Source organism: Suillus subalutaceus (assembly GCF_016647625.1).
Source record: "Suillus subalutaceus strain FC151 chromosome Unknown DFJ58scaffold_7, whole genome shotgun sequence".
Lineage (NCBI taxonomy): Eukaryota > Fungi > Basidiomycota > Agaricomycetes > Boletales > Suillaceae > Suillus > Suillus subalutaceus.
This window is the reverse complement of record NW_024540256.1, coordinates 468,260-494,214: the sequence shown is the minus strand read 5'-3', so window position 1 is coordinate 494,214 and position 25,955 is coordinate 468,260. Positions and strand designations below refer to the sequence as shown.

General features: G+C 49.1%; 8 protein-coding genes across 8 annotated transcripts; 5 read left to right on the top strand and 3 right to left on the bottom strand.

Moving 5' to 3' along the window:
• Nucleotides 1-14: 14 nt before the first annotated feature.
• Nucleotides 15-4,631, top strand: DFJ58DRAFT_910740 (uncharacterized protein; the record flags this gene model as incomplete). The annotated part of the gene is made up of 13 exons (XM_041395201.1): nucleotides 15-65; nucleotides 147-177; nucleotides 291-325; nucleotides 351-966; nucleotides 1,025-2,258; nucleotides 2,296-2,461; nucleotides 2,517-2,736; nucleotides 2,921-3,061; nucleotides 3,236-3,289; nucleotides 3,397-3,458; nucleotides 3,526-3,588; nucleotides 3,675-4,116; nucleotides 4,201-4,631. 13 exons carry the CDS (start codon nucleotides 15-17, stop codon nucleotides 4,386-4,388), a joined length of 3,303 nt encoding a protein of 1,100 aa, XP_041249591.1. The 3' UTR covers nucleotides 4,389-4,631.
• Nucleotides 4,632-4,900: 269 nt separating this feature from the next.
• Nucleotides 4,901-6,882, top strand: DFJ58DRAFT_761812 (SRF-TF-domain-containing protein). Its single transcript, XM_041388503.1, has 3 exons — nucleotides 4,901-5,543; nucleotides 5,608-5,621; nucleotides 5,669-6,882. Exons 1-3 carry the CDS (start codon nucleotides 5,102-5,104, stop codon nucleotides 6,521-6,523), a joined length of 1,311 nt encoding a protein of 436 aa, XP_041249590.1. The 5' UTR covers nucleotides 4,901-5,101; the 3' UTR covers nucleotides 6,524-6,882.
• Nucleotides 6,883-10,827: 3,945 nt separating this feature from the next.
• DFJ58DRAFT_626084 (uncharacterized protein) lies at nucleotides 10,828-11,150 on the bottom strand (the record flags this gene model as incomplete). Its single annotated transcript, XM_041381111.1, has 3 exons — nucleotides 10,828-10,884; nucleotides 10,929-11,010; nucleotides 11,062-11,150. Coding segments are annotated over 3 exons (228 nt in total), but the record flags the coding sequence as incomplete, so codon positions are not given.
• Nucleotides 11,151-12,311: 1,161 nt separating this feature from the next.
• DFJ58DRAFT_761747 (uncharacterized protein) lies at nucleotides 12,312-13,762 on the top strand. Its single transcript, XM_041388502.1, has 5 exons — nucleotides 12,312-12,953; nucleotides 13,006-13,096; nucleotides 13,131-13,186; nucleotides 13,247-13,435; nucleotides 13,498-13,762. Exons 1-5 carry the CDS (start codon nucleotides 12,545-12,547, stop codon nucleotides 13,545-13,547), a joined length of 795 nt encoding a protein of 264 aa, XP_041249588.1. The 5' UTR covers nucleotides 12,312-12,544; the 3' UTR covers nucleotides 13,548-13,762.
• A 2,891-nt stretch (nucleotides 13,763-16,653) lies between these two features.
• Nucleotides 16,654-17,709, top strand: DFJ58DRAFT_722402 (uncharacterized protein; the record flags this gene model as incomplete). The annotated part of the gene is made up of 4 exons (XM_041384885.1): nucleotides 16,654-16,834; nucleotides 16,882-17,121; nucleotides 17,174-17,302; nucleotides 17,414-17,709. 4 exons carry the CDS (start codon nucleotides 16,654-16,656, stop codon nucleotides 17,707-17,709), a joined length of 846 nt encoding a protein of 281 aa, XP_041249587.1.
• A 711-nt stretch (nucleotides 17,710-18,420) lies between these two features.
• On the bottom strand, nucleotides 18,421-19,714 carry DFJ58DRAFT_761733 (uncharacterized protein). Its single transcript, XM_041388501.1, has 4 exons — nucleotides 19,316-19,714; nucleotides 19,166-19,265; nucleotides 18,655-19,118; nucleotides 18,421-18,566 (listed from the first exon to the last, which is right to left on the bottom strand). The coding sequence occupies exons 1-4, from the start codon at nucleotides 19,429-19,431 to the stop codon at nucleotides 18,527-18,529; spliced, it is 720 nt and encodes a 239-aa protein (XP_041249586.1). The 5' UTR covers nucleotides 19,432-19,714; the 3' UTR covers nucleotides 18,421-18,526.
• DFJ58DRAFT_761732 (armadillo-type protein) lies at nucleotides 19,715-21,620 on the top strand. The gene is made up of 6 exons (XM_041388500.1): nucleotides 19,715-19,919; nucleotides 20,062-20,195; nucleotides 20,280-20,461; nucleotides 20,547-20,777; nucleotides 20,833-21,064; nucleotides 21,114-21,620. The coding sequence occupies exons 1-6, from the start codon at nucleotides 19,772-19,774 to the stop codon at nucleotides 21,183-21,185; spliced, it is 999 nt and encodes a 332-aa protein (XP_041249585.1). The 5' UTR covers nucleotides 19,715-19,771; the 3' UTR covers nucleotides 21,186-21,620.
• Nucleotides 21,621-24,007: 2,387 nt separating this feature from the next.
• On the bottom strand, nucleotides 24,008-25,685 carry DFJ58DRAFT_761722 (uncharacterized protein; the record flags this gene model as incomplete). The annotated part of the gene is made up of 4 exons (XM_041388499.1): nucleotides 24,008-24,050; nucleotides 24,495-24,621; nucleotides 24,828-24,891; nucleotides 25,294-25,685. Coding segments are annotated over 3 exons (583 nt in total), but the record flags the coding sequence as incomplete, so codon positions are not given.
• Nucleotides 25,686-25,955: the final 270 nt, after the last annotated feature.

Below are 25,955 nucleotides of genomic sequence, written 5' to 3'. Positions count from 1 at the left end.
AGTTATTAATACCAATGGTCGTCACAATTGATTTCAGCCTTCGAATTGACGGCGAGGCAGTCCGAGTACGCAAGTATATGAGGTCCATGGTATTATGTAAAATAATAGGTATACTTTCAACAAGTTAAACACTTTATATATTTCAGTGGACTCGAGTGAGAAAAGAGTGGGGGGTCCGTGCGTTTTATGTCGCTCACGTCAGCAAAAACACCGCGCCACCGAAAGTTGTGGGTTGGTCCCCTTGCGCCTACATTCCCATCAATTACTTACACCTTTTCTTGAACTTGCAGCATCTTCTTCTACTGCAATCAGCAATCAGGAAATCGTTAGTCTTTTAGCTTCTTTCGCAGGTCCAAGTCACTATTATGGATATCGACAATCCACCACCACCACAGGATCTTGACTCAGTTGATCCCGCCCAGTCATTGCGCGCAGCCGCTTTGCTTTCAAGAAAGCGCCGTAAAGTGGCTGTTGAACAACCGCCGGTACTGCCTCAACGCCCTGCGGTCGAGCAGACTCTGCACTTAGATTACGGTCAAGAAGATACTGCTACATCCTCAGCGCTTTCTGTAAATTTTCCCGGGACAGAAATAAGGACTCCATCGACATCAGGGGAGGTTCCTAATCCGATACCAGAAATTGAAGATGGTCAGATCCGAGAGGAAGGTGAAATCAGCGATACCGAAGAAGCCGCCCCGCCGCCAAGGCCTACGTCCCCGCCTCCAAAATTTCGGAGGCTCGAAACTTCCTCGAAGGACACCGTCGCTTCCAAACTTGTTCCTACCTCTCCAGTCGAGTCAAATATCAGACACAGGCCTTCACCTCGCCTCGATTCTCCTTTCACGTCAAAACCTGCCTTCGAATCAGAAATCTACCAGTCGCCACCACCAAATCTCCTGCAACCATTTATTCTCGAAACTTCCACGTATAGACTTGACCCAGATCATGTCAGGCCAGGGCTGGCCAGTTCGTATTGGCTTTTCATTGATGACGTTAACTAATCATTTTTACTCTTGTAATATAGTGTCAGAGGATCAGTATAATACCGCAAAAGACATTGTCTTGGATCTGCTCGGTTGGGGTGTTCCCCCCGAGTACCTCATCGACTGTGGCCTTAGCCGTCACGTCGTGTTCTACGTTTTCACTGAACTTAATTTGCGGATGCCCACAAATTTGGATACAAATGGTCTCATTCCATACCCTACGCCTGAAATGCTGTCCTCCATTCCCGCTTCACCTTCGCAATCAATTCACTCCTCCTCTTCGGCGATGCCCCCACCGCCGACAATCCCTTCTCACAAAGAGTTGACTAGCCCGGCTGCTTCTGATCACTCACGTGGCAGACTCGCTACTCGTCTTGGCCTCCGTATATCGTCAGGGGGTGAGCCCACTGTCGTGAAGGTGGAGCCCACATCCCCATCAGCAGCTGACTCGTCATCTTCTCTCCACATGATCGAACAGCAACGACGACAAGAGTTACTTGCTCGAAAAGCTGTTTTCGCTTCTCGCAAGGCCAAGCAGTCCGATTCCCCTGGCGGTTCATCTTCGAGAGACAGGGACGTTGAAATGTCCTATGTTGCTCCAACTGAGACTGTTGAAGATTTTTTAAAGAGCATTCCTGCCGTGGACAGCGAAACTGCGGAAAATGGTAGTAATTCTCCATCCTTGCGCCCGGCGCGGTACTCCAGCCCTGAACACATGGAAGTTGATCAGGCGTTCCTAGGTCTTGTTACTCCGCAATCGGCCTCTTCTGCGGAACCATCTGCTTTCTATTCAGCTGATTCAGAAATGTCTGGAGCAGGCGGTACTATTTCGCCGGTGACTGATGCCCCTCCTTTGTCCGGCAGTTCCACTGCACCATCCTCTGATACGTATTCTGGCGCATCTTCATCCACCGCGCCGGCTGATTACTCTAATTCTACCACTCCAATACTCGCATCTGCTACTCCAGACCATGACACCAATGGCCTACAACGAAGGGGTACCAAGCGACCAGTCGCTGCAGACTTTGTTGACTTTGACCACGGTCCTGGTACTTCCAGAGCTTCTTCTGGCAATGGTTATTCGAGTAATGGCTACACGCATCCTAATCTACTTCGACGGAACACAGGGAGTTTTGCGGGAGTGAGTGGCATGCGACGATGTGTCATCGAACTCAGCGATAGCGAGGATGATGGAGATGGCGAAGGGACTGGTGGTACCGGTCCACACGACTGGTCTATCATCATACTCGCCGATGGTCTTCGCGCGTCCCCCACGTTTTAGTGGAAATGGGACGCCAATTTCGTCCAATAGTTTCGCTAATGGCGAAGGGCGTTCGACTCCCCTAAATCTACATCTAACCAACTCCAACGCTTCGGGTATGTCGCCTGCTGCTCTCGTTGAGAAAGAGGAGGAGATCAAAAAGATGCGCCAAATGATTGCTCAGCGAGAAGAGCTTCGGCAGAAAAAACTTGCCGCTGTGCGTTCCCCTTGTGTCACCTTGACCTTCGTAAAATGATTTACCAACGTTTCAGATGTCGGGGAAAGGAACGCCGGCGATCCAACCTACATCCGCAGGGCCTGTTACAGCCGATCTTGCTGTACCTTCTTCGAGCACCGCCATGGTTAGGTCGGAAGGTGATTCTGGAGCGCCAATCAACCAGGAGGACACCGCCACACCCCTTCATAATGGCTACATTGGGGGTGCGCAATTGTCTGAAGCTGCTGAAGATGCTGTTATAGCAGATACGCAAGGTTAGCTTTGGTCTTTATCGCCCTCTACCCGTGTGGTCTTCGTATGGCGTTGTTATGTCGTGGCATTGATTTCATTGCATTTCAACTGCGATCTATTTTTGAGTATATACCGCGTCTACCCTTGATTTCCACTCTCTTTCCTTTTCTCACATCGGTATACCTGGTGCTTATTGTGGGTCTGTAGATCACACTGAACCGACGACAGCTGTCCAAGAAAGCAACGATATTCGTGTGGTCATTTCCGCTGAGGAAGCTGCTCCTGGTGGCACCAGCAGCGAAATAACCTCAATCAAGCACACCATGGGTTCTTCCTGGTTCTTCACCAGTCCGACAGCCGGCTGATATATCTCTTTGTTTGTCCCCCCTCTGGGTCTTGACTGTTGTAATTTTTTTTTCACTTTATACTTCATTGTGTGATCATCTTTACTGTTCATTCATTTCCTTTCCTGGTCACTCTTTTCATTTTTGATCCTCGCCATTACTACTTGGGTCTACTCAGGGGGTGTAGGATTCGAGCCAATCACTAATGATGGCACCGTCGACGAAGACCAAGGTTCGTAACTCATTGCCTTGGTTGAGCATGTCCTCACTTCTCCGCGGTCGCGTTGACCTCATCACTCCCATCCGTTCGTTACATTAATACCTTGTTTGCTTTTGCAGCACTGACAGAGGAAGCACGTTCCGAAAAATGGGCAAGGACCTTTCTCTCTCTTCATTCGACTGTGTTTTATGTCCTGACTTTAATTTTCTGTTTCCTTTCCGCATTTGTGATTCCGGAATTGGATATAGGAATCTGTAAGCGCAACGTTTCATGAAACTGCTGGCGTGTTTGATGGCCTACCGTCGTCAAAGGTGCGTCTTGATCTATTCGATCACTGAGGCTGTAAGGCCTATTTAGGCCTATCTATGCTGACGTCGGGGGTGGCGTGGCATGCCAGGTCCCGAAGAAGGAATCGCAAGATTCTCAAACGAGCTTTCCGTATTATGATTCGCCATTCTCGACCTACCCTCTACTTCTCTCCCAATTACGTGCAACGCCTTTTGATGACGCCGATTCTTGTCAAGATCCTCGGCGAACTGCCACTCATTCATCCAGATCATCATCGCGAGCCAGTGCGAGCTATGCACCTAATTTATCATCACCCTCATCACGCGCTTCGCTTATCTACTGTGCACCATCATTATCTCATTCATGTTCGACTGTTTTTGTTCCAGATCTCAAGCCTTTGAAGCTTGCAAGCTTGCAGCGCGCCCTTGGACAAGTCAGTGCTAGCGACTCGGGTGTTCGGGTATGTCAGTACGAAGTGCCTGGTGGGGGTGTTTGTCGCGACAAAGACTGTAACGATCTGCATCTGAGCCGACTCGTGAGCGAGCCGAGTGGTACGTATGCTTTATGTCTTTAATTTTGAGCTGACTGATGGATTATTCGTTGTGAATACGTCTTGTGTTTACTCATCACACTAGACGCAGACGTAGCGGCGTACGTGCACGGAGTATTGCCGCAACCTTGGCGTAATCGGTGCGACGTACGAGCTATCGAAATTGCCCTTGAACGGGTTCGGCTCGGTAGCAGCGCCAGAAATATTGACGAGCGTGTCAGAAGCGCGCTATCAGGACTTGGCATTCCGGTCGTTCCATCAACAACGTCGTGACACGTTCCAACCATCAGTATGTGACCGACAATGCGGGCCGACTTCGACAGATGATGAAGACCATGAAAACTTCAAGAGACCATTGTCCAAGATGATTCGAATGTCAAAATTGTACAGGGCAAAGGACAAGAGCGCTTAGCGCCACAGGGGCATGGGCACCTGAAGTACTTGGATGAGGCTTGGACTTGTTTGATAATTTGTATTGAGGATTATATTATAATCAAAGTATTTGGTTGTCACGTCAATGATTGGATGATGCGGAGAATGAAATTAGTGACACGAGGTTTGTCATGTTTTACTAAAATGGATAGGTTTGAGATTGCCACGAGGTAATCATTTCTATAAAAGGGATAGTAATTCCAAATTGAAAGTGAAATAATTACGGAAGCGGGTATCGTGGGAGCGATAGCTGCGGAAGTATCGCTGGAAGTAGTCGGCGGGGATTACCGCGGTGTGCCTGGCGGGCATCTGATACTCCGATTATGACCAAACAAATGACCACAAGGACAGTCTTTTTTTGATCGTCCAGACTGAGACAACACACGCCCCGTTGACAACTCCCTCCCTTTTCCACCTCCTTCCAACTTCAGCGATTCCTTTTAAGGACGCCGTCCGCACTGACACTAGAACATCCTCCAAGTCGCGTTCAACGTTCATATTATCCTTTATTTCAACGCGTCCTCTTCATCGTCGTCGTTGGGTGAACAACCCATATGGCCTATCGCCGTCAACCTACTTCCACTACCACAACCTCTCCATCTTATCCGTATTCCAACGCCGCGGCTCATCACAGCCAACAACCTTCCCTTTCCGGTCAGACTATTCAACAAGACGACCCCGCCGCATCCTCTCCAACAATGCGTAAGCGCCAACGCACGGACCTCAATTTGGCAAATCCTGTCATTGCGGATCCTCAACAACCACCGCCACCTGGTAATCAACAACCGCACCAACATATCCCACAACCAGTACAACAACCAGGCGTACCAGAAGATGGTTTCATTCATGATCAGGATGCTGCCGAGAGCGGTGGAGACGACGATGATGAAGAGGAGAAACCCAAGTCTGACAAGAAGGCAGGAAGGCGAAAGATTAAGATCGAATTTATTCAAGATAAATCGAGACGTCACATAACATTCTCCAAAAGGAAAGCTGGTACGCGATCGACTTTCTTTGCCCTCTCTGTACTTTTCCTCAATACGTTCGTCTACTTTCGCAGGCATCATGAAAAAGGTTTATTTCATCATTATACTCTTTCGCTTATCTAACCGATTTATTAGGCGTATGAACTTTCTACACTTACAGGCACTCAGGTCCTTTTACTTGTCGTGTCAGAAACAGGTCTCGTTTACACCTTTACGACTTCAAAGCTGCAACCGCTTGTCACTCAACCAGAGGGCAAGAATCTTATTCAAGCATGTCTGAATGCTCCACATGGCTCGCTTCCTTCTGCAATGCCAGTTGGTACACCTATAGGTCGTGCGTCTGGACCAATGTCTTTACCTGGTCCTGGAAGCACTAACCTTCCAGGAGGCCTTACTATTCCGGGTGGTCCTGTTGGTGGCCCTCAAAGCGCCACGAAGGAGGACGGTGACGATGAAGGTGACGAGGAGGCCGCTCGCGGTAATCGCGCAGCCGCAGCCGGAGACAAGCGTCGTCGTCGTCCGTCTACAACTGGCAGTGGGCCCGGTCGTGCCGGTCCTGGATCCCCGCAGACCCCAAATAGCACTATTCCTCCTCCCCTTTCTATTCCCGCTGCCTCTCAACACCAGCAGCCACAGGCGCCACCCCCACCGCAAATATCTCTTGGCTCTCCGACGAGTCCTCAACAGCAACATTCGCAAGTGCCTCAATCTCCTCAGTACGGAACGTCCCCAACTGGAGGATACGCTCATGCCCAACATCATGGGCATCATGCACCTGGTGGCGGTCATGCTGGAAGTCCAACAGACCCTGGCATGTACGGCGGCCACATGGGGTTACCCCCTCCAGGTACCTACTCATACCCTGGACCTGGTGGCCCTGGAGGTCAGGGAGGTCAACCATTAGGTGGTTTGGCTGCTGCTGCCGCGCAGCACTCGCATTGGGCGCCGCCGCCGCCGGTTAGTCAGGGTGGCCATTATGGTCGAAGATGATGATACGAATAACGACGCGTGCTTTCTTTCATGCATGATAAACTTTCTTGTCCGTCCAAACTGGGTTGTTTTATGCTTTTCTTACTACTCTGCATGCTTCCACTTCTTCGTTCAGCTTCTTTGCTGTTAGTTACACACAGCTATTTCGGCTGAAATTGTACAAATAATTGATCAATGTGCTTTCCTTCTCATTTCCCACCTGCTTATCCATATTTCTTTCCCCTATCCTCATTCAGTATTTTGGATGTTTATCATGTGGTTGGCGTTAAAAGTGCTCGTACTCGTTTCGGTCCATACACGACTCGCATTTGTGATATTACCAGTTCATACAAAGGCAGTGATTTTCCATGAAAAATAAAACCCGCGGCGAGGTTCAACGAAACGGGTGCGGCATGTACATTTCTGTCCATGTACACAGTCATTGTCGCACGCGATTCGATTTCTTTCTTTTTCCTTTCTCGTTCCGATCGACCCTCTAGTAGATATTTTGGACGAGCGGTATTTGGACTCGTCGTCGCGGAGTCTATTATTTTCAGAAATGGAAGTAGTGATTGACCCGAGGTCGCGATGCGCGCTCTCTCCATGGACGGACTCTAGATAAGCGGAATCGGTCCCTTTTGAAATGGAACTTCGCTCCGACACGCGATGATCGACGCAACGTTGGTTGGTGCTTGCACGTTACTCCACCCTTTCACGATCTCACCAGCGACGTCAACGGCTAAGTCCCATCATCGCTCCAATCTCACTACGGCGACCTCTGGCCAGGAGCTACCTAGCCCTTTTTTTTGCAAATAGCCACCCACGATCGCTGCGTACACACGTTCTTGAATTACAACAGGGGCCGCCCAGTGGACACGCAGCAAGATTCCAAACTTAAGCTTAAGAACCGCCACAATTCTGGTGCCTTGGTTTCATGAGTCAGACCCTTGGACCTTATCTTCTCATATATAAACCTTTTTTGACTTTTTACGTAGGAATGACGCGGGGAAGGAAGGGTCTTTCAACCATCCCCGGTTACGTACAAAGTAAGTACCTGAGACCGATAGGACAGTTTCAACGCCACAGATAACATCATGTCAACTAGTGCTACACTGGACACGTAAAAGATCAAAAATACATCTACAACAAATAATAATAATAAGATGTCTCAACGGTGCCGAGACCGCAGTCCGCCTAGAAATGGTATACAAGACATGCGTCGACCACATGCGCGAATAACCTGCCGTTCGGTGGTAGAGGGGGAATGCGGGGATGATGCAGCGGAAATGACAAGTCGGCGACAGATCCAAGAATCAGGGTTTTGCAACGCTGGCGAACAACGCTATTTTCCTCCCCTTGAACAAGCCGAGGACAACGAATACGAAGGGAACGCCACCAGGAAACTCAGCTGATCCTCCCAAAAAAAGTAATTTCATATCTCCCCTTTACTCCCAATCCCAAATGCAGCCAGGAATGGAAGCCAAGGACACCAATCCTTCGCAAGGTATGGCGATATAATGAAAAAAAAAAAAAAAAGACAAGGACCAGCCCTAACAGCACGGAACCTTGAATTTTCCACATTAGGAAATTAGCTTGAACACTGAAACGAGGCTTCGCCACTGCCTCATGGTCCAAGATCCGGCTGCAAGCGCCGATCATCATCATCATCATCATCATCATCGTCTCATGCTGTAGGCTTCCATGCGACGAAGACTCGTAATGAACGGCTCAGACGCGTAGCGGGGTGCGGAGCGGCGACGGCGACGGCGCAAGGGGTTCGATCACCACTCCCACCCCCAAGCCTCCGATACCCCTCCCATTTCTCGCACGCCGTGTCAAACGACCGCTTTTCCTGAGGTGTCGGTCCCGAGATCATACTCCAGTTGAACCGGTCCTCGAGTACAGATCCGAGTCCCATGTGTTCCCTCATATCCCTGTAACAACAGAAGTTGATTAGATCATCTTGTCGCGAACACGAGATCAAAAATAATTTGTTTGGGTGATCAGAAGAAGAAGCAGGGATAGAATCATCCCTGGACTTTTCCCCGTTTAGAATCGATGCCCCTATCAGGGGCCCGCAGGCTGAACTTTCCAAACGTGTATCATCCAGTTGCTTTGCTCCCCACGAAGCCAGCAAAAAAAGGCGATTCCACGCCACCACAAGGTCTCGCCATCAAGAATCCAAAAAATGATAAGCATCATAGATACCGATGAAAAACACACAAATCCGCAGAGAGAAGAGTACTCACAGCTCGAACCTCAACAACAGCTCATCAAACTGCGACCTCGTCAACCCCATGATCTTGGTATACATACCATCCGTCAAATTCTTCCTCCCCATGCCATTCGTCTGAAACTCGCTTACCCACTCCCACATCGCTTCTGCGCATGCTACGATCTCTTTCACGCGCAGCGCTAGATGAAGGTTCAAAAACTTCAGGTCGACATCTAACGCGGGGTTCGGCAGAGCCCGCATTTGTGTCTGTCGTTGAGTAGAGATCGCGGAATCAAGGGAGGCGTAAGGTGATGCGCCGTTACTCAGACCGTCCAGTGAGACGATCGTGTTCTTCGAGTAGGTATTCCCGTTGGCACCAGCGGCAGACCCAACGCTGCACGAACCCACACCCACACCCGAACCTGATGCCGAAAGCAGCGTATTCGCGCCCTCAGGTTGCCTCATCGGTGGGAAACGCAACAGAATTGGCGGGTGCGTGCGAACGTCTACACATCCCAGTTAGCTCAAACCCTGACACCGCTTATGCGCAGAGAAATAGAAATGATAGGTTGGACGTTTAGGATAGGCCTGATATATAGGCCCACCCGACTTGGAGTAGGGCACCCTCCGTGATCCCACCCTTATCAACATCTGCCCCACCCGAAAACGATGGAATAAACGACAAGCACTCACCCTTGAACCATAACCCCACCGTATTAGCCAACAAACTCAATGGAGAAAGGTTAATGAACCGTTCCGAGTGCATCTCGTTGTAGATCGTCTCGAGGACCGAATGGTCACGAGGATCCGGCGGTATGACGCCTCGCGGATCAGGCGGTACGACACCTCGTGAATCGAGTGGTACGATACCTCGCGCATCCAATGGCGGTGATACGACGCTCCCAGAATCAAGCGCCGTGCCACCCCGCGAATCCGGCGGCGTACCCACAGGAAACTGTGCCTCTGTCCCTTCACCCAGTTCATCTTCCAACACCCTCGAACTCGAACTCGGACTCACAACGCCCACATTGCTCCTGGCACCGAATCCCAGGTTCCCCAAGCCAACGCTCACTCGACTCCCCAACGAACCTCTACTCCTGCCCCTCCCAATATGACTATCCCTCCCACTGCTAGAGCCCGAACTAGAAGTCTCTCCCATCAACGAAACCCGGCTCTTATTCTGCGGCAACACGAAAAAGGGGGTAGTAGTAGGCTCCATCAGCACCGCCTGCGCTGCTTTATTCCTTTTTTGTGGCACTGGGGGTGAACCTGAGCTTGATGTTGAACTCGTTCCGGTTCCATTTCCTGAGCTAGGACTAGTGCCGAAGCTGGACCCAGAGGCGAAGAGAGAACCAGAACCAGTAACGGAACCGGAGATACTGGCAGAACTAGAACCAGAAGAACCAGACGCAGTGACGGACCCCAAGCCGACGAAAAAGGGGGTATGCGTAGGTTCCATCAACACAGCCTGTGCAGCCTTGTTGAATTTATGGGATGGTGGTGGACGAGGGGTCAGTGAAGGCGTTAGGGTTTGGTTCATCGTGCTTGGCGTTGGTGTGCTGCTGTTTGAGGAGAAGGAAAAGAACGTGCTCTGCGAGGAGGAAGAAGGGAATGGCTGCGAGGGGCTCGGAAGGGGCTGTTGAGAAGAGGGAAGAGGGGGGGACGGTTGGGAAGAGGGACTCGAAGGAGAAGTTGTGCTCGGCCTTGCAAGAGTCAGCGTCTCGTGGGATATATTGCCAGAGGGATGCCGGCGCAAAGAACGATGGATGAACGCGTTGGCGTGGGTATTGTTCGAAGCCATGGAGAGGCTGTTGGTAGGGAGGGAGATGGATATAGTTGGGTATTCGCGTTCGGGTTTAGGATCGGAAGGGTCCTCGACGTTTGAACGATGGGGGTGAGTGTTGATAGAGATAGAGGGTATAGAATCAGGAGTGGTAACAGCACTCACGGAACCCGCAGAGTCCGACGAGCTGCTCGCGCTGTCCCTCCCCGATTCGGTCCCGGGGCTTAGACTGGAGATGGAGATGTTGCTTTCTTTACTTCTCAAGGTCCCAACTTCGCTGCCTTCGCCATCTGACCGCCCCGGGAAGGTCAAGTCTTCTTCGACGACTTCGAATGCTGCGCCTGGTTTCATTACGCGGGTGATTTCTTCGAAGAGGTCGTCCCACTATGCGGTGTTAGCCTAGTATGATGGAGGAGACACAGACGCACCTTGTCCTCTGGTACGCCTCGAGCGATACGTTTGATGTGCACGAAATCGAAAGAATCGTTTGCGAACGGAAGGCCTTCGAGGCTGTGCGGGTCAAGGATGAGAGTGAGATAAGGACTAGGTAGGTGGACCTACAAATTGGCTTGGACCCAGCTTACTCTCTTCAAAAGGTCCTTGTCTCTGGAGAGACGGACGAGGTCAGGGTGGAGAGATACGACATCAAGACCTGCAAGTTGTTAGCGGTACTCCGCAGTAACAGCGAGTGGAGCTGACCGACGACTTCACAGCCTTTCCAGTGCTTGGCAGCTTCGACTACCCATACGCCGTTACCGGAGCCTATATCCAATATTCTCTTTAGAGGAACATCCGGTGGTGGTTTGTTCCAGGATGGCGGGAATACATGCCAAGTCAAGGAACCGCCGCTCATTTGGCGGGTTAGGAGGGTGTCGACGGCGTCTCTGGATAGATATGAGTGTAGGTAAAGGAAGGAGATGGACACGTACAGATCTAAGACGTTTCGTTCATAATTTCTAGGATAAGGGACTTGATGGCGCCTGAAACGGTGGTGGAGCCTACTCGAGGTATCGATGCCGCCATGGACGTTGAGCACGAGGGCAGCATCGGAAGGGGAGAAGTTGTCTTCGGCTCTTGGTGAGTTGGGTATCTGCTGTGATTGAAAATAAGGATAAGTGATGAGGTTGTGCGCAGCGGACGTACTTTGGTAGTAGGAGCGCCTGGAGCTGCACGTGAAAGGGGTAGTACACCAACTGGACCACGTAGTATGAAGGCTGATTGTGGTAGAGAAGAAGAGGGAGATGTTGGAATAGGTTTTGATGGGTATGAGGGTGCACTCCAGGGGGAGAGACCGCCTGGCGTTGGGTACATTGGTTGTGGTAGTTTATTAAGTTGCTGAGATGGAGTTACTGAATCTGGTGGTAATGGAGGAAGAGGGGAAGTTGGTGGCGGAAAGCGAGGAGGAGCTCTTCGATCTATAAACTAGAGAATTATGAGTGAGTGTGAGTGTGTCAGTTCAACGATCTCACTGGTATATATTCATTCTTCAATCTATCTGGATTCCTTGGTGGTCTACTAGGTGGTGGTTCATAAGTTGGAGCGGTATATGGAAATAGATCAATAATATCGGATAAATTATCACTATTATCGTTCATCGTCGTCGTAGTCGACGGCGACGAAGTAGCAGTAGTAGCAGATCTGAGGAATATAGGGAACGGGGACAACATTTTGCTTGTTCAAATAATTGAGAGACCCGTTCTTAACACAGCTAGTGACCGACGTCATACAGATTTATCAGCCAATAGCGTTACACCAGTCACTGCCCGCCACACAGCGAGTACCCAGATAAGAAAATCACGTTCCTGTCCGACAGCAAGCAGTCCCTGACCCTGGTCCAAACTGTCCTCTCTTTCGGTGGGATGCGACGTGGTATTGACGAGACAGTCTTCGAGATAGTCTTCGAGATATGTCCTCGAGGCTCCTAGAGCAATGTCCTCAACCGAAAGGTTTGCGAAAGGTGGGACGCTAACGGCGCACGCTGGAATTTTAAATTCAGGTTTTAGAAAAAAAATCGTGGATAGTCCCCTATCTTATCTTCTCTAACATGTCTGAGATTGATATACCTCCTCCGTACGATGGCATCGTGTCACCCTTGGATTCACTCCGACCAACTTTATTCTCCTTTCTAAGGAAGAAACAGAACGTTCTATCATGCATCCGTCATATAGTCTCCGCTCCTGATTCCACTCCTTCCTCAATCGCAAAAATAGCCAACGCGTGTGCTGCCACTCTTACGCCCGCACAGTTCGCCCGCCTCCTCCAAAAACCCAACATAGAGGGTCACACAGCCCTCTATTGGTCAATCGTCAATCACGGGCGAGAAGCCTTTTCCGCACTTGCCACATTCGTCCCGCAATTCACTCCCGTTTGCTCTTCCGGCTTGCGTCTGGCCTGTATCGCAACTAGAGACCACGAATTGTTTACCCAGTTGAAGTTGGGGCATGTTGTCAATCGTAAGTGCTCATATTCGTGCCCGCAATGCTTTAACTAATTATCTTGTTGTAGCCGAGGACGAGTCTTTGAGGCGTTTTCTGGGCTGTCCGCCTGATGAGGTGCAGGTGCAATCTGTCGCAGGGCATACACCCAACAAAAACGAGTTTGTTGCTTGCTTCTGCATCAGGATGTTCCAGAAAACGCCTGCGCGCGAATCTAACACAGGAATTGGGCATAGAATTTATTGCAGGGGGTACGAGCCATACCTCTCGGTATTCCTGGTTCTGATTCATCCAATTGTCGGTCCTCGCAGGGCACACATGGTTATTGATGTCCTGTATGAAGAAAGAACAGCGGTGCATTTTGCTTAGTGTTTCTGACGATAGTTTACCGGCGTGTGTAGACTCCTGTGCGCTTGTCGTCCAGGCACCCAGCGGAAAACTCCACTCAAAGATATGCGAATACCGCATGCTTTCAAAACGTTTACCGCGGTACCTATGGGGTGCGTTCATTTCAAGTCAAAGCATACTAGTGGTTTTCATCTTTCCACTGTCGGTAATGCAGATCCTACACGACATCAACAAGCTGCTTCTACAATATCTATTGGCCTTTGAACTGGCTCATGAACGAGCAACTCTTTCTTATCTTATTTTGCAGTTGTTCTGATGACCATGTTGTCAGCACGAACATGCTGGATTGTGATGGCACCCTGCATGTAAAGCTGGAGATCACATTAACGTAGCGACTCCTAGTATTCCGTTCTGGCTCATGTGTTTCTAGTTTTTATTCTGTCAATTTCATTGCTTCATGTTATAAGTCTTTGGCCTGGCAGACGACGAGCGAAGAGGTTTATCGCCTCTTTCCGACTTCTCCCGTCGTCTTGCTAGGTGAGTGCTCTAGGGCAATAGTTTTGTCGTCTGTTTCTGACTTTCTCTCGTCGTCTTGCCAGAATTAACTTTTGCGTCAATTTAATTGAATCACTTTGTTCACATCAAAATCTCCTATGTCTAGTCATGCGACCAGCCCATCTCAATATCGTCAGTTGAAGCAGTCCAGCTTACTGACCAGAATTGCGTCGAGAGATGCAACGAGCTCGTTGACCAATATCAACGACGTCAAAATGGCAAGCCGGACACCATTCTGGCCCTCCAAGAAACCCTCCCTTAGTCACCGTCTCTCAGAGCCGGGGGAAGTTTGTCAGATGCCCTCGGAATTTATGTCGCCACGCTTGACAACATCGACAGACTACAGGATGGGGCAGCGGCCAGGGGACATAAAGAACTAAAGCTTTGTCATACTACAGTCAAATGCCTGATGTGCCCGAGCGTTGGGTGTACTGAGAAGTCCATCTTCAGCGTGGAGAGGACCACGAACGAAGTTCCTGGGAGAGCCATGCGGTGCGATGTGCCCCCATCTCTGGTGAAATGTCACAGACGACGGGGCGCAGATGCTCATGCTGGAGTGGGACTCGATGGCTCGCTGGAAAGGCAACCAGTGGGGGCATGAACTAGTAAAGGACTGACTCTCACATCACAGGCCATATCGAACTCCATGATCATTTGAGTGCGATTTTCGCCATTGGAACATTCTTGGTGAGTGGAAAGCTTAGACGAGCCTGAATGAGTTCAACAGAGGATAATTACTTGAAGACATAATTTGGTGTGCGTCTTACGAGCCAAAGGGAGTCCGGGACTTGCTGTGTCAGCGGCAATACCAAGAATTACAAAAGCAGAACGTCTGAGTACAAGATAATGTATCACTGATCACTGATACCTACAACTGGAGTGACTTATAATTTGAAGTGATATAAGATAGTGATAACAAGCAAAAGAATCGCTGGGGATCATCCCCAGCGATTCTTTTGCTTGTTGATACTATCTGGAAAGGAAGATGGCGCCCTGTGTGGTCCCACAGCGAAACCAACATTCCCACAATGAAGGAAATTATAGAGGCGATGGTAGAAAGGATCTGTTGACAACTTGAGACTGAAGCACTAGAAATGATATATACGGTATGAAGACGAATCGTCACTTTCGCTGTGAAAATGGGATTAAAAAATAAATATGAATTACTGATAGTCATGTACCCTGACTGATCCAGGGCCAAAACTGAAAATATTAGATGCCAGGAACCAGAGCTGCCATGCTCTGGCTCCTGGCATCTAATATTTTCAGCATGGTATAACCGGAAAAGATCACCGTGAGGAAGAAAGTTCTGTATGCAATTTCTTGTTTCCAGTGGACGTCCCATTCGGCTGGAGGTGCGACAGTCAAAAAGGCTACAGCGGGAATGGCACAAAAGAGCGCTAGTCCACCCAAGTGGGCATTTCTCTTTGCAAACCACTTCCAAAGTGGTTCGCGAAAAGAAATGCCCTCACTGACCACTCATGATGGCTCGTAAAGATCGTTTCAAGCCGCTTCCAGGACTTGATCCCGTGTATAGTCAAGAAAACTAAAGCATTTAATAGTTTATTAGGTCAAGTTCCATGACATGATGAGTCACGAGCACTCACCAAATAGAAATGCGTGTGCTACGCAGCTTCCTGGACGCACTATATCCTCTGGTACCTCTTGTGGACCACTCTTGGTACGCGGCGTGGTACCACTACCACCATCACTAGCAGCAGGAGCAGCAGGGGGCGCGTTCCCATCACCATCACAACCACGTTGCGCATCAGACTCTGCATAGGGTAAATCACTGCTGCCAGCAGCCGGGACAGCCGGGTCGTCCGTACGTGACGTCTGTCTTCTATGGCATGGAAACAGACATCACCTACGGTCCTACGGTGGCCAATTCAGTGATATTCGAGGACTGCCGCAACTGCAGGACACGCAACGGAGAAATTGAATGGCATCAACTCTGTGCCACTAGGGAAGGCAGCGGGCTAGGATACAAGACGCTGATACCAGGGCAAGGTCTTTATATACTTCCCATTACTCTTCAAGTTCGGCAATTCTATAAGTGATCCACATACCAAAAACCTCGGTGACCAGGCAGTTCTTCTTCCACAAATATTGTTAGAGACGATAAAATAAACTAGCAGAAATGGCAGGAAATGTATATAAAACGACTGGTCAATAACCGAAGACACAACAAATATTTGTCGTTGACAAAGCAAAATGATGCGAACCTGGAATATGCCGTGGTTGATGAGGATGAGCAGTGGGCGGCTAGAAGCGACCTGCAGCCGCTCGCAAGTTATTGAACTCTTCAGGAAATGAGCACTGGTTCGATGGGTTGAGGTCAAATGACATTTACACCACGGAAACAAGAACTCCTACCAGCTTCACTTGAGTCATTGCGCGTAGTGGTGATGCAGTACCTGCAAGAATCACAAAGAGAAATCTGCGAGGATCATGAGCGAATCATTTACTGCGTTCAATCACTGGATTAGCTTACCACTCACTGTGTGGAAACGAGAATTTGATCAGGTCCGGACAAGGTGCGAAAAGGCGACATAACCGTACCGTATGTAATATCAGAGGTGGCAAATCATGCAAATCCCGAGGTGACAGTAGTGGGAAGTACCCGTTTCTGGTTCTAATCCGACGTAGGAACACTCACTGCGGAAACGAGATTTTAACCACTGGCAAATCCTGAGGAAGACAGCGTGTGTAACACGACTCTAAACGGACTGATTACGAGGGTAGTGGAGACATTGAATATGACCTTGATTAATATTATCAGCAGGCCCCTATCTTCTCTACTTTCCCCTTCATGATGACTACCAAGTCTGAGGCCTTCGATGATAGAAACTCCGTAATTGACGCACCTCCCACGTACGACGAGGTCTCCCTGTCTGCATCACTATTAGACTCTGTCCACTCCATCGGCAGACGGCATAGTTTATTCTCCTTTCTACGGAAGAAGCAGAAACGATCAATCGTCCTATCATGCATCCGTGATATGGTCTCCCTAATCTCACCCCTTCCTCTATCGCAAAAATAGCCAACGCATGTGCTGCTACTCTTCCGCCTTCACAGTTCGCCCACCTCCTGCAAGAACCCGACATAGGTCACACAGCCCTGTATTGGTCAATCGTCAATCACGGGCGAGAAGTCTTTTCAGCACTTGCCGCATTTATCCCACGATTCACTCCCGTTTGCTCCTCTGACTTGCGTCAGGCTTGTATCGCAATTAGCGACCACGAATTGTTTACCCAGCTGAAGTTAGAGGATGTTTTCAATCGTAAGTGCTCACACTCGTGCCCACACGACTTTAACTAATTATCTTGTTGTAGCTAAAGACGAGTCCCTGAGACGTTTTTTGGGCTGCCCGCCTGATGAGGTACAGGTGTACTCTGTCGCAGGGCATACACCTAAAAAGAACGAGTTTGTTGCTTGCTTCAGCATCAGGATGTTCCAGAAACGTCTGCGCGCGAACCCAACACAGGCATTAGGAATATAATTTATTGCAGGGGGTACGAGCCATACCTTTCGGTATTCCTGGTTCTGATTCATCCAATTGTCGATCCTCGCAGGGCACATATGGTTGTTGGATTTCCGTATGGCGAAAGGGAATTGGCGCATCGCGTTTAGTCTTCCTGAGGATAGTTTGCCGGCGTATGTAGAGTCCCCTGTGCTTGTCATCCAGGCACCCAGTGGGAATACCCCACTCGAAGATATGCGAATACCGCATCCTGACAAAATGGCTATCATGAAACCTATGGTGTGCGTTCATTTCAAGTCAAAGCAAACTGATGGTTTCACGACACCTTCGGTAACGCAGATTCGCCATGGCATCAAGGACATACACCTCGATCCTCTGGCCTTTTGACTGGCTGATGAACGAGTAAATCTTTCCTATCTTGTTTTGCAGTTGTTTTGATGACCGTGTAGTTAGCAAAACTATGCTGGATTCCAATGGCACCCTGCATGTAAAGCTGGAGATCACATTGACGTAGCGACTCCCCACTACTATCGCGCTCCGTTCTGGCGATTGCATTGCCTCATGTTATAATCTGTTATCTTTGACCGCGATAGTGAATCCTTTCCTTGCCGTGCACGTAGTTGGCACCTTCGTGTCGTCTGAGCAGTATAATGAAATTTGTTAAAATAACTTCGAATACGAGTAATTTACCGAATTTCCTGAAATTCCCTGGATTTTGATGCGAGTTTGAGGAATTTCGTCAATTTACCAAAGGAGGTTTTCGAATTCCTTGATGTTTCTGCTTCTTCCGTAGAAGGGAGAATAAACTCGGCCGTCTGCCGATGGAGTGGACGGAATCTAACGGTGATGCAGACAGGGAGACCTCGTCGTACGTGGGAGGTGCGTCAATTACGGACTTTCTATCATCAAAGGCCTCAGACTTTGTAGCCATCATGAAGAAAAGAAGATAGCCTAGGACCTGAAAGAGTCGAGGACCACACAACTTTTTCTCTAGAATTTGAACAACTTCTCGCTTAAACTGGTTCTTCCGAGTCGTTCATCGCGCGCGATCACTGAAAGAAATTGATCAATCTGAATCAATTCGGATCACGCACGTACTATATGGACATGTTTGTTGTTAACCAGTCCTCGATTGCTGTCCAGACTCCTGCAAAAATCAAAATGTCGAATATAAATGTCATGAGGCAGGTCACGGTGTCACTAGTCACTCGTGAGCGTAACTCAATTGAGCGGCTATACGTGTCCTATCGATCGTGTTTGTAATTGAAAGAGCATCCTCATGCCCGATCAAATCAAGATGTATTCACGGTAAAGCGCTCGGTTGAAACTTACTCGCTCATCTCCTCATCCTCTTCAAGGTCCTCATCACCTTCCCGTTCTATCTCCGTACATCTACCCTCAACTTGAACAACTTCCCCGCTGGCAGCATCCCACCTTGCCAACAACCCAACCCTAAACACCACCAACTTCTCACCAAGAAGTTTGAGCAGCTGCGCCTGCTCGCCCGTCAAAGCCTTCCCCTTATCACACACCTGATGAGGACTTTCAAGCGTCGGTACACCCCGCTTCATCGACGTCGTGAGACCCAGCTTCCGGAGCTGTGGGTCCTCATTATGCGGAAACGGTTCAGGCGGGTCAGAGTGTACCCGCATCACAGGTCCTACAGGTAGTATCACCGTCCGCGTAGCTTTGTTTCCCGTTCGTGCGTAATCCGCTTGTTTGAAATCGTCGAACCACTCTATCACTTCTTGAGGTTCCGAGTCCGTGAAAAACAACCCTACCTGGCCTTTTATTTGCTGAAATGTTTTGTTAGGCTGAGATGAGCTTGGAAATAGTGGCTCACTTGGGCTAGTTTGTGGAGTCCCATTCGATGCTCTTCTTCTACTGTTGTACCTAGGGCTTTGGCCATTACTGCTCCTCGACCGAAGAATATCCGTGCTGAACTGCAGGTCGTGAGTCGATGGTGTAGACAGGAAAAGAAGCGGGGTCATACTCTTTCCATAGTTTCCGCACGGTTTTTAGATGGGCATTGCGCATCGCGCCAACTTCGAACAGCCAGCAGTATTTCCATTTTTCAGCATTTTTTTGTACCTTGGGATGAAAGAACATTTAGCACTCGCATAAGCAGGGCACCAGGCCGTAGAAAGCATCTTGCAATCATCTATGATACCAGTCTGTCTCCGCAGAAATGCATCCAAAGGGAAGAACAAATTCCACAAAAACTAACCTCGCTCAAGAGTACATTTTTATGCTCCCTCGTCTTTTTCGAGACTTTTGTAAGAGATACTATCCACACAATACAACATCAGCCTTTATCACGATCATCAAAGAGGTGAACTTGCCGACTTTTGAACGTTTTGACTTGGGCATGGTATGTATGAGAACAAGGTTTAGCAAATGAAATCAAAAGTCCGCTGCGCCAAATTATCTTTCATCTCGATCCTCCTCGATGGATGCGGTTTCGCCAAGCGAGCTCTCTGCCCTTCGCTCTGCTCTCCTCAACACGAGCGGCACTGTGCCCTTGCACGATCGTTTCAGAGCTCTCTTCACGTTGAAAAGTTTCAAGAATGATGAAGCAGTCAATATCATATCTGAAGGTACGTGGATTTCGTCCGTTCTCTTGTTCGTGTGATCCTTTTCTTTCGATCCTAACATCAACTATCACATCTTTCATAACAAGCCTTTTCATGCGATTCCCTGCTAAGACAAGCGCACGCTGATGCATGGTCCATCTACCAGGCTTCGCCGATCACTCAGCACTGCTCAAGCATGAGCTTGCATACTGCTTAGGACAGATGAAGCTCATCTCAGCTCTCCCAGTCCTTCAATCAGTGCTGGAGAATCTGGACGAGGATCCAATGGTCCGGCATGAGGTAAGCGTCTCCATCGTCCCGCCTCGCACAGTCCCGCTTTTGTACGCTCCAGTATGCTATGATGCTAACTAGCATTCGAGACAGGCAGCAGAAGCAATAGGCGCAATCTCATCGCCTGATTTCAAAGCAGTCCTTACAAAGTACCTCACGGATCCCAACAGGAGCGTGCGTGAGACGTGCGAGATCGCGCTCGCTAAAATCGAATGGGACAATTCTGAAGAGGGACGCCAACATCTTGCGTCAAAAGAATCATCAGATCAGACACCGTATGTAACTTTCACGTTCTATTTCGACATTCCACTCTACGTCCATTACTGCATGAATCACAAGTGACTCACAACACATACACAGTGTATACACCTCCATCGACCCTGCTCCACCCTGCTCCAAACTTTTCTCTGGTCAGCCCAAACCTGACGACCTGTCTGAATCTTCAATCACCTCTCTCCGTACCACGCTTTTGGACATTTCCGTCCCCCTCTTCCAGCGCTATCGTGCTATGTTTGCACTCCGCAACATCGGGACGCCAGCAGCCGTGGATGCACTAGCAGCAGGATTCTCTGATGACAGTGCCCTGTTCAAGTCCGCCTCTTTTCAATTTTTGACTTCATCATGACGCTCAACTTATCCACTGCAGGCACGAAATCGCCTTTGTTTTCGGCCAACTCCTGAGCGCACACTCTGTACCTTCATTGCTTAATGTTCTACAGGACGGATCCGAGTCCGATATGGTGCGACACGAGGCTGCGGAGGCGCTTGGAGGAATTGCCACACCTGAAGTACTGCCCCATCTTAAAGAATGGATGACGCGCGAGGATTCTCCGCGCGTTGTGCGGGAGAGCTGTCAGGTTGCTATCGACATGTGGGAGGTGTGTTGTTTCTCGCAAGCTTTTATGATCTATTTCTGACGATTGGTAGTATGAGAATTCGGGGCAATTCCAGTATGCAAATGGACTGGAGAGCGTTAGGGTAGAGGCTACCCCTGCCTGATATGTGTGGTCGTCGTTAATCAATAATCAACTTCAAATTTGGGTCAAATGCGGGAGTTCCTCGGCAAGCCCCTATTTTCTTTGACGGTCCAACCAGGACCCACTATGAAACCCAGCATAGTTCCTTGCAAGTTCCTTTGCATTGTGGATGCCAATACGGCTAAATGATATCTCAATTCGGAAGCACTGCAAGGCACCTATGGAGAGGGTCGTAGGTAGTGCTGTGGGCCGAACTATTTGCGGGCAGTTCTGCCGGCAGAACACGGCAGAACTAGGGTTGTGCCATGGCAAAACCAGGCAAAACTCAGAAGAGGTAAATTATCCATCGACTACAAAAAACCATATGTTGGTCGACATTAATGACGCGACATCCCAAACACCCTCCTCAAGGCCTCTCCTCTCGCACCATGGTGATAAATCACTGAGAGCTCATCATCTCAATAGACTTTGGCACCATACCGGCCTCAACTCACTCCAGCTCGTTGAAGTTATACATATTACCTTCCAATATCTCGAGTCCGTTGATATCAATATCAGTAAATTTCTCATTCTGCTTCTCGAATGCATCAATCTCTGCATCAATTTCCTCAACTTTAAACTGTGAGTTGTGGCTCGAATGCAATTGTGTTTTTGAGGCAATGTGCCGTATCAAGGTTGACGTTGATACGCCAGGCTCGTCTTGAGTATGCATGTGTGCGTGACGGCGACGAACGGGCTTCCCGCTAGCGAGTGTCTTCCGATGCATTACAATTTTTCAATTGTAGTGCTTCACTGATTGAGTGCCGCCCATGTCCGAGAACAGCTGCTCGACATCACCTGCATGCTCCAGACTTATATGCTAGCTCAGCCATAGACAAACACCTATTTCTAATGTTTGATCATTTCAAATTGGACAGATACAATTAGGATTTGCATTAACGACTTAAATCTCACGCATGCTCCGGTACCTTTTCACTTAAGTTCTGCCAAGTTCTGCCCCAGACCTTCTGCCAACTGCCAGGTTTTGCCAAGTTCTGCCCCGACGAATGGCAGAACGGCAGTAACCTGCCAACAACACTAGTATCTTCAATTGCCGAAGAAGGACGAGGGCAACGGACAGGTGGAGTTTGGTACTGTGGAGGGCGCAAGCCGCCGCATGCGCTGATTTGAAACTTGACTTGGAACACGGATGGCGGGTATTCTGGACAAGCAAAGAGATGGGTAATGAACAACCCGAATTGTAAGTTGAGTTCATCGAGGTTTAAGTGGCGCCTTTCGTGGAGACGAATCGTCGTTGGCGTTAGCGGGCACCAGAAAGTTGACCCGTAGAGTCGTGGCCAAGAGGTTTTTGCCGCCGCTGTTCCTACTATTCAGACAAGTCAGAGCTGATGAGGTTTTCAAGGTCTTGTCATTACGTTTCTTACGTTGCGCTGCCGCACGTACCTTGTTTTGGGGAGTTCTTGGGAGCCAAAGTATTTCGGAAGGGTAACAGCCTAACTGTTACAGGGCATTCATCACTCCTATGGAGATTTCCGACAAAGCTAGTCCGCCCTGCCCAGAGCAATCTCGGAGACTCGCAAGGAAGATATTCCTTATAAGTTATCACTTATATTGTGGCTCGGGCGTTCAAAGAGTTCATATCATACTGTTACCCCTCCTCCATCATGGATCTTTCAAATTTGAGACAGAGAATCGAGCGTTTCCGAATCCTCATCGTAGGAAGAGCCAATGCGGGAAAAACCACCATCCTCCAAAGGGTTTGCAAGACACGGGAGAACCCAGAAATGTATAACAGCGCTGGGAAAAAGGTGCGGTCCATGATACCAGTAGTGACTAAGATGATGATGATTGATCGATGGACATTGGAAATCAGATCGATCTGGCTGTGTTGATGGCATCTAGAGAGGTAGAGCATGTTCTTTGTTGTTGGTAATATGACTTGACGAGTTTTCAGCGCGGAGCGCACGATATCAAGAATGAAATGGTGTTTCGAAGCAACCCAGGATTCGTCTTTCACGATTCACGCGGATTTGAGGCAGGAGGACAACTCGAATTCGACAAGGCGAAAGCTTTTATCGCAAACCATGCTAAGGAGAGACGTTTGAAGGATCGAATCCATGTCATATGGTACTACGTTGGTCAATTTTTTGGCGTGTGCTATCTCACATATTTGGCATAGGTACTGCATTCCAATGGTGAGGATTGCAGGGCTTTCACGGAAGGGGAAGTCAAGTTTTTCTCTCAGTGTGACACTGGAAACAGTAAACCCATGTATCTGCTGTCGTGCATCATCAACTCATTTGAAATCCTCAGTTGCAGTAATGGTGCTGTTCACTAAATTCGACGCTCTCTACGACAACGCATTTGCAGAGTTGATAAGTAAAGGAGTGTCGAGAAAAGATGCTAAAGCACTGACACCGCAGCATGCCGAAGAAGCATTTGCCAATGGGCCACAACTAAAGCTTTTGTACAACCGCAAGGGCAACCAACGTCCTCCAAGATGTCACATATGTCTGCCTGGTAAGTTGACTAATTTTCGAGCTGCTAATCAATTTACTGCTCATCTTCGCTCTCGGACATTTAGATATGGACAAGGATGATGCAGATTGCAGGCCACTTATTGAATGCACGGCTAAAACTCTGGATAACAATATGCTCAAACAGATGTTTGTTTCAACTCAGCGGACCACCTTGGAGGTGTGCATAAGATATGCAGTCAAAATGTAACTCTTCAAACCTCACTTATCTGTGGTGAGGGATAACTCACTGCGTATTGAGGTCACTTGCACAGCATCTCGACTTCACCCAGCCAATCTCCTCGTGCATATTTAGGAAATCCAATCTCCAGATTGTAAACAATTTGGGTAGATGGTTTCCGCAAACTACAGTGAGATCGTAGAATTTTCGAAAAAAATTATATTTGACGGTTACTTGTAGATAGTACGTCTGATGATCTCTGCCAGCATGCTGACCTAAGGCATTGCTGACCCATTGACAGAATGTGAGTGCGTTGATCTTCTGTCGAGCTCAAGCCTCGCTGACCGAACACGTCCTTGATCCCTTGTCAGGACGTGAGTGTGTTGAGACTCTGTCAAGCTCGAGCCTCGCTGACTGAACCCGTCACTGATCGCTTGATAGCATGTGAGTGTGTTGATGCCCTGTCGAGCTCTAGCCTCGCTGACCAAATCTGTTGCTGATCATTTGACAGGGTGTGAGTGTGCTGATGCTCTGTCGAGCTCGGGCCTTGCTGACCGAACCCATCACTGGTCCCTTGACAGGCTGTGAGTGTGTTGATACTCTATCCGAACTTGAGTCTTGCTGATCCCTTGACAGTATGTGAATGTGTTGATGCTCTGTCGAGCTCGAGCCTCGCTGACCGAATGCATCGCTGATCCTTTGACAGTATGTGAGTGTGTTGATACTCTGTCGGGCTCGAGCCTCGCTGACCGAACACATCGCTGATCCTTCCACAGTATGTGAGTGTGTTGATGCTCTGTTGAACTCGAGCCTCGCTGACCGAACACGTTGCTGATCACTTGACAGGGTGTGAGTGTGCTGATGCTTTGTCGAGCTCGAGCCTTGCTGACCGAACCCATCGATAACCTTGACAGGCTGTGAGTGTGTTGATGCTCTATCCAAACTCGAGTCTTGCTGATCCCTTGACAGTGTGTGAGTGTGTTGATGCTCTATCGAGCTCGAGCCTCATTGACAGAACCTGTCGCCGATCCCTTGACAGGATGTGAGTGTGTTGATGATATGTCAAGCTCGAGCCTCGCTAACCAAACCCGTCACTGATCCCTTGATAGGATGTGAGTGTGTTGATGCTATGTTGAGCTCGAGCCTAGCTGACCGAACCCGTCGCTGATCCCTTGACAGCTTGTGAGTGTGTTGACGCTCTGTCAAGCTCGAGCCTAGCTGACTGAACCCGTCGCTGATCCCTTGACAGCATGTGAGTGTGTTGATGCTTGGTCGAGCTCAGGCCTCATAGACCGAATCCTTCGCTGATCCCTTGACAGGGTGTGAGTGTGTTAATGCTCTGTCGAGCTCGAGCATCACTGACCAAACCCATCGCTGATCCCTTCACAGCATGTGAGTGTGTTGATGCCCTGTCAAGCTCGAGCCTAGCTGACCGAACCCGTCGCTGATCCCTTGGCAGGGTGTGAGTGTGTTCATGCTCTGTTGAGCTTGAGCCTAGCTGACCGAACCCGTCGCTGATCCCTCGAAAGCCTGTGAGTATGTTGATGATCTGGCAAGCTCGAGCCTCGCTGATCGATTGATAGGGTGTGAGTGTGTTGATGCTCTGTCGAGTTCGAGCCTCGCTAACCGAACCCATCGCTGATCCCTTGACAGTTTGTGAGTGTGTTGATGCTATGTCGAGCTCGCGCCTCGCTGATCCGTTGCCGATCCCTTGCCAGGGTGTGAGCGTGTTAATGCTCTGTCGAGCTCGAGCCTTGCTGACAGAACCTGTCGCTGATCCCTTGACAGGGTGTGAGTGTTTTGATGCTCTGTGGAGCTCGAGCATCGCTGATTGAACCCATCGCTGATCCCTTCACAGCATGTGAGTGTGTTGATGCTCTGTCGAACTGGAGCTGAGCTGACTGAATACATTTGGGATCTCTTGACAGGATGTGAGTGTTTCGATCCTCTCTCGAGCCTGAGCACTGACGTGTTGATAATGCCAGTATGCAAGTATATTTATCCTCAACCATTTCTTTCTTTTGATTATGATTCATCAGGATTACAACCCCGGAGATGAGGAGATGTGGTCCACATTACGACCTTTGGCATGTCC

Excerpts from the sequence above, each read along its gene's own strand:
- DFJ58DRAFT_761747 (XM_041388502.1), top strand. The coding sequence starts at position 12,545 with ATGTCTGAGATTGATATACCTCCTCCGTACGATGGCATCGTGTCACCC. Across the intron at positions 12,954-13,005 it reads GTTGGGGCATGTTGTCAATC|CCGAGGACGAGTCTTTGAGG; the intron begins GTAAGTGCTCAT and ends ATCTTGTTGTAG. Across the intron at positions 13,436-13,497 it reads TTTACCGCGGTACCTATGGG|ATCCTACACGACATCAACAA; the intron begins GTGCGTTCATTT and ends TCGGTAATGCAG.
- DFJ58DRAFT_761733 (XM_041388501.1), bottom strand. The coding sequence starts at position 19,431 with ATGTTCTTTCATCCCAAGGTACAAAAAAATGCTGAAAAATGGAAATAC. Across the intron at positions 19,266-19,315 it reads GTGCGGAAACTATGGAAAGA|TTCAGCACGGATATTCTTCG; the intron begins GTATGACCCCGC and ends CACGACCTGCAG. Across the intron at positions 18,567-18,654 it reads GAGGATGAGGAGATGAGCGA|GACACGTATAGCCGCTCAAT; the intron begins GTAAGTTTCAAC and ends CACGATCGATAG.
- DFJ58DRAFT_761732 (XM_041388500.1), top strand. The coding sequence starts at position 19,772 with ATGGATGCGGTTTCGCCAAGCGAGCTCTCTGCCCTTCGCTCTGCTCTC. Across the intron at positions 19,920-20,061 it reads AGTCAATATCATATCTGAAG|GCTTCGCCGATCACTCAGCA; the intron begins GTACGTGGATTT and ends TCCATCTACCAG. Across the intron at positions 20,196-20,279 it reads ATCCAATGGTCCGGCATGAG|GCAGCAGAAGCAATAGGCGC; the intron begins GTAAGCGTCTCC and ends CATTCGAGACAG.
- DFJ58DRAFT_761812 (XM_041388503.1), top strand. The coding sequence starts at position 5,102 with ATGGCCTATCGCCGTCAACCTACTTCCACTACCACAACCTCTCCATCT.